Raw genomic sequence first — 9305 nt, 5'->3', positions numbered from 1 at the left:
AGTGTCGTGGCATTACAGCTCACAGCAACCTCCAACTCCTGGGCTCAAGCGAGTCTCCTGCCTCCGCCTCCCAAGTAGCTGGGACCACAGGCACCCGCCACAATGCCCGGCTATTTTTTGGTTGCAGCCGTCATTGTTGTTTGGCGGGTCCGGGCTGGGGATTCGAACCCGCCACCTTAGGTGTACGTGGCTGGCGCCTTAGCCGGTTGAGCTATAGGCGCCGAGCCCAAACTTAATGTGTTGTGGGCGAAGGAGAAAAGACACAAACTGCTTCCCCTTTCTTGGATAATGAAACAGTGATCCTTACGTTGACTGGCATAGTGTCTCAGACAAAAGTTGCCCTCAGAGAAAATGTCAAAGGACAGGAGAGAAAACTATGTCAATACAACAGAGAGCAGGAGAGTAAGGCTTCTCTTCAAGCTTTCAAAACTGCAGCCTGGCCTCTTTTGCTCTCCTGTGTTTGGTAAATCAAACCTCGTTTTGCCAAAGCCAGGCAAAACAGGAATTTTTAGAAAGCAAAAACAAAACCCTGCCTTGAAGTGTAAAGACCAGTCTGGGATTGTAGTTGAGTTCCTTCCAGGGACACGGTGGTAAACTCCGGTCCCCAACGTCTCCTGGGGATTGTCATGGTGCCGAGGCCTCAGTGGGCAAGCAGAAGCCCCCAGCCCCGGCGAATTTCCAGGAGACAGAGCCCAGGCCTCCTACAGCTCCCGGAAAGGCCGCTTCTCCCGGGTCTCCGCCACGCCGGATTGTTAGAACGAGCGCAGGGGCCGAGATGGGAGCCCCACCCACACAAAGGGGCCCAGAGCCCCTCGCACCCTCCGGCCCGCGACCCGGAAGCAGATGGGAACGGCGCGGCGCGGTCGGGGTAAGGTTCCGGGTCGGGCCGCGCTGTAGCGGGCGCTGGGCTCAAAGCCGCATCGCCCCGCCCCCGCGCTCCGGACCTGCCACGCGGAGGTCGCTAGGCTCTTCCCGGGGCCACATGGCTGAGGGGGACGCAGGGAGCGACCAGAGGCAGGTGAGGCCCCGGCGGGGCGCTGACGCTCCGGGTTCGGCTCGGCCTTGCCTTGTGGTCCCGGGCCTCCTCAACCCAGGGGCCCTCGGTCCGGGGCCGCCCCGGGTCTCGCCTGCACCGCCAGGGCCGCCGGGCCGCGCTGCGCCGCTTTTTCCACCGCGTACCATTTTCCCGGAGCTTCCTCTCGGCCCGCGGCGCCTCTGCGGCTACAGGCTCGGCCTGCCTGGACCATGGCCTCGTCAACCATTAGCACGCGACTAAGCAGCTCCGGGCCGAAGGCAGAGATCCGGGTTTCGTTCCGTTCCCTATTGCCGCGGGGTCACCTTGGATAAACCTCTTGTTAAAAAACTCTTATTTCCGCCGATGCAAATGCGCGATAACACAGACCCTGCGGTTTCCTGAGAGCCCACCGAATCTTTGTTCTTTTAGTCTTGATCTTTTCCTGTGCCTTGTTCACGTGGGCGCTGCATAAGTCTATTCCTACAGGGCTGTGAAGACAAAATGAGATGATACGAATTCGAATACATAGCCTTGCTTCCCATTTTTCACCTTTAAGTCCAGTTATTTTTTTTTTTTAACCCCAAACCAAAATAATTTCTAAAATATTTTAAGGATTTGATTACCAATAAAAGTCCCAAAGCCCAAAACACCTAGCCCTGCACATTACCCCCCCAAAAATTAAAACCAGAAGGCGGCAGGAATATAGGGATAATGTGTGGCAATGATTTGGGATGTGGGAGTGAGGGTGGAGATTATCAGCTAAAAAAGGAGGTGAGACAAAATAGGTCTGGCTTTTCGTTGTTGAATCTCACTACAAGGTATGAGAATGTATATGTTGTATATATTTTGGTTCGATAGCAGTTAAAAGCACAGTAATGTGGTAGCAACGCAGGATCTAGCCATTGTAGTGGTGTCTGGCAACCACCTAGAGTAGGAAGAACTTGGTGCTAATAAAAACGTTTGGCCTGCTAGGGAAGGGGCTAATGCAAGGATCCTTTTATCCAAACTACAGATGTTGAATGTAAATACCTTATAAAGTAGTAAGAGTAGGTTTTTAGGATATGTACATTTGTTGACTTTTTTTTTTTTTTTTTATCAAATTCTTTCAGAATGAGGAAATCGAAGCAATGGCAGCCATTTATGGAGAGGAATGGTGTGTCATTGATGACTGTGCCAAAATATTTTGTATTAGGATTAGTGATGATATAGATGATCCCAAATGGACACTTTGCTTGCAGGTATTTTCCCCCTTCTCTATGGCTCTTTTTCAGTTACAGTATTACTTTTATGATTAAGTATTGCATTCTAATGATTATTCTTGTGTGTTATTTTCTGAATTATCCTTGTTATTGGCTTTTTCAGTGATTGATCATTTAAATGTATGGGTAGTTAAATCTCAGCTCACTCTCAAATCACACTTTGATAGTTTCAGTCTTATCCCACTTCTTTGAATTACTTAAAGCGTTAATGTACCACTGACAGAGTGGAGTTTGCTTTTACAGAGACAGAGTCTAACTTTATTGCCCTTGGTAGAGTGCTGTAGTGTCACAGCTCACAGCAACCTCCAACTCCTTGGCTTAGGCAATTCTGTTGCCTTAGCCTCTGGAGTAGCTAAACTACAGGCTTCTGCCACAACGCTGGCTAGTTTTTATTTGTTGTTGTTGCAATTTGGCCAGGGCCGGGTTTAAACCCATCACCCTCGGTATATGGGGCCGGTGCCCTTTCCTTAACCTCTCCTCTTGATAGGAGAGAATTGAAACCTGGAAAGCTGGCTAACATTTAAAAGGAAGAACCTAAAGTTGATGATTCATAGAATAGCTGCTGATTGCTTTATTAAGAATCAGTTGGAGTTAGGATAAAATAAGTTAATGGCTTTCTTAATGCTTAGTGGTTGATGACTGCAAATACAGATAGTGCCAAAAAGATGTGTACATATTTTAAGCAAGGAAAAAACTATTTAATTTGTAATATTCAAGTCATGTTTGACTTGTGCAATTAAAAGAGATACTCACATGACTTGTATTCATCTTTTGTTATTGGTATGCATTGAATATTACAATTTTAATACAGTTTTTTTATTTCAGTACATCGGTCTGTAGCTATAACTATTAAGCTACAGGTGCCCAGCCACAGTTTTCTCCTTTCTTAAAATGGATATGCATTTTCTGGGCACCCTTTGTATATATTTTCAGCATAAAGGATGCTAAGTTGAGTTTTTGCCAGTATTTGTTTTTATAATACTGATTTGAAAAGAAATATAATTTTCTGTTGTATGTTAACTATTTCACACATTTAATGATGTTTCATATTTTTTTTTAGTATTTCTTCAGAAAAATACACAGAAAATGTTATAATGCCATGCTGTCCACTTGGGATTGGGGTATATGTCATATAATGTCCTTATTTTTTTTCTTTTCCCTTTCATCTCTGACCTCCTCACCCTTGTTTTCTTTTTTCTTTTCTTTTTTTTTTTTTTTGAGACATAGTTTTACTCTGTTGCCCTGGGTAGAGTGCCATGGAGGTGTCATCATAGCTCACAGCAACCTTAAACTCTTGGGTTCAAGAGATCCTCTTGCTGAGCCCAGCCCCCCAAATAACTGGGACTACAGGTGCCTGCCCAACGAGTTTTTCTATTTTTAGTAAAGATGTGGTTACTCTTGCTAAGACTGGTCTTGAACTCCTGAACTCAAGCAGTCCTCCTGCCTTGGCCTCCCAGTGTGCTAGAATTACAGGCTTGAACCACCACGCCTGGCCCTCACCCTTATTTTCTAAACTTTTTGTCTGGTTCCTAGCTTTATAAGTGTAGTTAATTTTTGAACCTTAACAAAGTATAAACAGATTTGTTTTTGGACCGCATTATAGGTGATGCTACCAAGTGAATACCCAGGTACAGCTCCACCTATTTATCAGTTGAAGTAAGTTATATTTCTATATTTATTTATTAAAACATACTTTCAAAGATATTTCTCTATTGTGTATGTTGTGTTTATATAAAATACCTTTCTTATTAAAGTATATATAGGAATTTAAAATATCTTCTGGGTTTTGTATAGAGCATTTAAGTAGAACATTAAATTACATAAAACACATTGAAATGCCATTTAGTATAAAAGAGAATCATGTCTTCGTAGGACTAAAATAGTTATGTAATCGTCTTTAGAGATGAGGAAGGAAATCTTCCTCTTTAGATAACTTGCTAATCTAGAAACTCTGGCCCTTAGAGTTACTCCTAACCTGGTTCTGCTTACGTTGCCGCAGTTCCTTGATGTACCTCTCCCTAAGACTACGTGCCTTCCAGGAATTACCCATGATGCTTCTGTGTTTCTCCCTGCCCCCTTCCCTTGCTGAGGAACCATCTTTATAGCTGCTCAAGTTTGATCTTTATGAGTCATGACCTGCTAATGACAGTGAACTTTGATTACCCTGTCCCCTTCACCTAGTAATATATATGAACACATGGGAACAAAATTACATAAAAATATCAATTACTAGAATTTTTAATTACTAGAGGACTTATGTTTTCTCCAACTATTTTAAAACCATTGTATTAAGTGTTAGTATTAACAGTGTTTCTGTGCATTTTTATTTTTATTTATTGCTGGCAAATACCATGAATCTAGATACACAGATTCTAGGACCTGTTCTGTCATTTATATAACTTGGGAAGATTTATGATAATCTGTGAACTCACCCTTGATTTTTTAAGTCATTAAAACTTAATATTAGTGTTGGTTTTGTCATGGTTTCTTGGAAGGACTGTATGAGCTAATGGTAATGAAAGCATTTATGTAGATCTATACAAATCTAACTTTTTAATGAAAACAGTTTTTTAAAGTCAAGTAAAATCAGTTTGTGATTTAATCAGTAATTTGAGATACAAACACAATACTGAAATAATCCTTTTGTGTTTTATTTAATCTTAGTGCTCCTTGGCTTAAAGGGCAAGAACGTGCGGATTTATCGAATAGCCTTGAGGAAATATATATGTAAGTGGCAGGTGATTAAGAAAAAAATCTGTTAGCAATTACATTGTGGGCTTTTGTAGAAACTGTTATGTTAGAATCTTTCCTAAACTTTTTGTTAAGCCATTTTCTATTAACAAAAAGGATTCACTTGAAGAGTACTTTACAAGGTTAGTTATATAATTTCATGTATACATTCAGAGGTTTCTATTTAGATACAAACATACAGTAATATTTACAGCTAATAGCTATAAAAACACTTAGCCAATATAAATTCAGAGTTACTGCTCTTAATTTTGATATTTTCATGGGCTTTGGAGAATGCAGTTGGTAACAGCAGAAGCCTAAACTTATTAAACTTCTACGTACTTTGAATGGTAATTTCTCTTATATAAGTCTATAAAACTAAGAGTCTATTGATACACTGTATTTTCATTCGTTCTTTCCTTCATCTGAGTAATACATAGTAGGCACTGTACTAGATTCTGGACAGCAAAAACAGAAGGTTTTTCATGGAATTTAGGATTTACTAGCAGGAAAGATACTCCTTATAACATTGTAAAAAAGGAATGTAAAATTATAATGATGGTAAATTCTACAAAAGAAAGATATGCAGAAATAGTTGTATTTAAAATAAGACCTAACTTAATCTAGGAGGTCAGGGATGACTTGTTTGACTTAACAGCTAAGTTACTTAAGTAACTTCAGTGAGAGGCCATAGCATGCAGGGGCCCAGTGTGAGGGAGGTTGGCACTGGTCAGGAAACAGTAATGGCGGTCTGAAGTGGTGGTAAGAGACAGAAGGGAAGGAAGGGAGCATGGTGGGAAACTGCCCTGGAGAGGTGGGCTGGGAAGATCCTGTGGAGATTTGTAAGTTACGTTAAGGATTTCTCTTTATCCTAATAGTTTTGGAAGCAGACAAGGGTTTTAAGTAGTGGGTTGCCATGCGAAGATTTACATTTTGAAAAGATCGTCCTATTATTGTTTGCAGAACTGCTTGGAAGGTAGCTAGGAGACATGTGGGACATGAGTTGTCCAGAGAAGGTGCAACTGTGATTTAGATAATTTTGATTAGATTTATCGATTTAGTAAAGTAAATAATAATCAAGAATGTTAATTTTACTCTAATCCAGGATCTAGTAAGGATTGTATTATATGTTCTAGGTGGCCACTCCATTTGGTACAGTGAGAGTACCCCTTTTGTGTCCCTGGGATCCAGGCCAGGTTTCTTTTCCTCCTAAAATATTTAATTAGAAAATGGTAAGTCATTGAGGAATCCATTCTACTTGTTCCTTCTTAGAGCAAGTGTGGTCTTCCTGGGGTCTCCACTTAGTGATTCGGTCATCTTTAGCATATATTATTTCTCCAATTAAATGTTTTCTAATCTTCCTTGTGCCCCCAACAAACTTCTTTCTATAATCCTTTATTTACTATTTACTCTTTACTTGCCAATTTATCTTCCCACTCAAAGTATAATAAGTATGCTGCAAATTCGTTTGGCATTAACTTCTGAATTGTGTGTCTCATGGTCATTTTCAGCTCTTAACTAACTTCTGGTGATAATGACAAATTCCTCCTAATTGAAAATCTTTCCACATTTATCTTCCATCATGTTAATGACATTCATCAGTCAGATTTTTTTCTTTACTGTGCACAATCTCATACACTCTAAAATGGCTTCCTACTTATCTATTGCCATTCCAGAAAGCCTTTTAACTAGGAGATACCTAGTTTGTTTTACTAGTACACAACTTGCCTATTCTTCCTAACTAGTTCATTGGAGCTATTTGAGACGAAGGAAACACCAGAGATTACAAAGCAGTTTGTTGTAGAGATAGACTATGGGTCATATTGTCTCATTTATTTAAAGGTGCTTGAATATCCCCTTCCCAATGGTAGTATTTTCGTATGTGTGCTCTAAATAAAAATAACACATTTTACTTGTAAAAAAAAATTTTTTTTTTGAAGGGACAGCCCAAGCTGCTGGTTTTAAACTCCTGGTCTCAAGTGGTCCTCCTGCCTTGGCTTCCTGAGTAGCTGGTATTACATGCTTGCACCACTGTCCCAGGCTTTGTTTTTAAAACTTTTGTATGTGAACTTTTAATCATGTTTTCCACATAATTCTAACAAGGAGTGGCAAGTAAAAAATGTTGTTCTTTAAAAATTAAACCTGTGAGATAAATGTGTGAATATAGTTTTTTTTGTTTGTTTGTTTGTTTGAGACAGAGTCTCTCAGTATATCACCCTCGGTAGAGTGCCGCAGCGTCACAGCTCACACCAACTTCCAACTTTTGGGCTTAAGCGATTCTCTTGCCTCAGCCTCCCAAGTAGCTGGGACTACAGGAGCCTGCGACAATGCCTGGCAATTTTTTTTGTTGCAGTTGTTGTTTAGGAGGCCCTGGCCAGAATCAAACCTGTCAGCCTCGGTTTATGTGGCTAACGCCCTACTCACTGAGCTATGGGTGCTGAGCCCTGAATATAGTTCTTTTTTTTTTTTTTTTTAAGACAGATCCTCAAGCTGTTGCCCTGGGTAGGAGTGCCATGGCATCACAGCTCGCAGCAACCTCCAACTCCTGGGCTCAAGTGATTCTCCTGCCTCTGCCTCCCAAGTAGCTGGGACTACAGGTGCCTGCCACAATGCCTGGCTGTTTTTTGGTTGTAGCCATCGTTGTTTGGTGGGCCCGGGCTGGATTTGAACCCACCAGCTCAGGTGTATGTATATGGCTGGCACCTTAGCTGCTTGAACCACAGGTGCCGAGGCTATAGTTCTTAATGTTTATAATTTTATTAGGCTTCTAACACTATGGAGGTTATATATTTAGCATAATTTTGAATACTAAATTTGACTTATGCTTAGATAAGATGAACTATAGTTACTTGCCACTTACGTAGATAAGTAAGATTAACAGTTTTTCTAGTACACATTTGTCGAGCATTCTTTTAGGAGTTGAGATTAAAAATTAAGATGAGGCTGGGTGTGTTCACTGACATCTATAATGCCGGCACTTTGGGAGGCTGAGGCAGGAAGATTACTTCAGGCCAGGAATTTGAGACCAGCCCGGGTTACATATTGAGACCATGTCTTTACAAAAAATAAAAAAATTAGCTAGGTATGGTGGTATAAGCCTGTGGTCTTAGCGACTCAGAAAGCTGAGGCAGGAGGATTGATTGAGCCCAGAAGTTTGAGGCTCCAGTGAACTGTGATGGTGTTACTGCACTCTAGTCTGGGCAACAGAATGAGACTCTTGTCTTTATAAAAAAAGAAAATTCAGCAGTGTCTGTGGCTCGATGAGTAGGGTGCTGGCCCCATATACTGAGGGTGGCAGGTTTGAACCCAGCCCTGGCCAAACTGCAACAAAAAAATAGCCGGACATTGTGATGGGCGCCTATAGTCAGATACTCCGGAGGCTGAGGCAGGAGAATCGCCTAAGCCTAGGAGTTGGAGACTGCTGTGAGGTGACACCAAGGTACTCTACCAAGGGCGACAAAGTGAGACTCTGTCTCTAAAAAAAAAAAAAAAAAATTAAGATCATTGTGTACCAATATAATGTAATGAGATAATTGCTGAGAAATGTTGACAAAGTGCTGTAGTAGTACTTCTTAAAGTTTTAGCAACAGACTGTCTCTGGGAAGGTGGGTAGGTTCTGTAAGGGAGGATTCTGTAGTGAGGTTGACCTTTGAGAACTTCTTAAAGTTTTAGCAACAGACTGTCTCTGGGAAGGTGGGTAGGTTCTGTAAGGGAGAATTCTATAGTGAGGTTGACCTTTGAGAACTTCTTAAAGTTTTAGCAACAGACTGTCTCTGGGAAGGTGGGTAGGTTCTGTAAGGGAGGGTTCTATAGTGAGGTTGACGTTTGAGCCCAGTGTTTGCTAGTTTATCAAAGAGGGAGGACTTTTCTGGTAGAGGCAACCCTGAGAGCAGATCAGATAGGTGTGAAGCAACCTGGCATCTTCAGAGTTGAGGAAGTAGTTTTAAGATGCTAGGTACATAAATTGAGGTAGGTATAAAAGGAATGACCCTGCAAAGCTGATATGAGGAGTTGGGTATTGTCTTGTAGGTTTAGGGCATTTTAGGCGGGGAAATGATGTGATCAGATTTGTGTGGCAGTATGGAAGGTGGGCTGGGAAGAGTTGAGGTTGAGGAGTAAGAAAGTCTAAAGATGGCTCGGCGCCTACAGCTCAACCGGCTAAGGCGCCAGCCATGTACACCTAAGGTGGCGGGTTCGAATCCCCAGCCCGGACCCGCCAAACAACGACGGCTGCAACCAAAAAATAGCCGGGCGTTGTGGCGGGCGCCTGTGGTCCCAGCTGCTTGGGAGGCGGAGGCAGG

The 9305-nt window shown here is 41.8% G+C and overlaps 1 protein-coding gene across 3 annotated transcripts in view; it reads left to right on the top strand.

Annotated features, from left to right (window-relative positions):
• The first annotated feature begins 871 nt into the window (after nucleotides 1–871).
• The window catches only part of IMPACT (impact RWD domain protein), a 37204-nt gene continuing 28770 nt past the window's right edge, over nucleotides 872–9305 (top strand). For all 3 annotated transcript variants that reach the window (XR_002772048.1, XM_023510264.1, XM_003784779.3), the window contains exons 1-4: nucleotides 872–1018; nucleotides 2125–2253; nucleotides 3878–3930; nucleotides 4939–5001. Coding sequence is in view for 2 of the 3 variants with exons in the window: in XM_023510264.1 (XP_023366032.1) it covers nucleotides 983–1018; nucleotides 2125–2253; nucleotides 3878–3930; nucleotides 4939–5001 (281 nt within the window). In the remaining variant the exon portion in view is untranslated. The remainder of the gene's footprint in view (nucleotides 1019–2124; nucleotides 2254–3877; nucleotides 3931–4938; nucleotides 5002–9305) is intronic.

The sequence above is a fragment of the Otolemur garnettii genome, unplaced genomic scaffold (genome assembly GCF_000181295.1).
Source record: "Otolemur garnettii isolate 467f Iridium unplaced genomic scaffold, OtoGar3 scaffold00012, whole genome shotgun sequence".
NCBI classification, from domain to species: domain Eukaryota; kingdom Metazoa; phylum Chordata; class Mammalia; order Primates; family Galagidae; genus Otolemur; species Otolemur garnettii.
The sequence above is the reverse complement of the archived record's forward strand: the minus strand, read 5'-3'. Positions and strand labels throughout refer to the sequence as shown.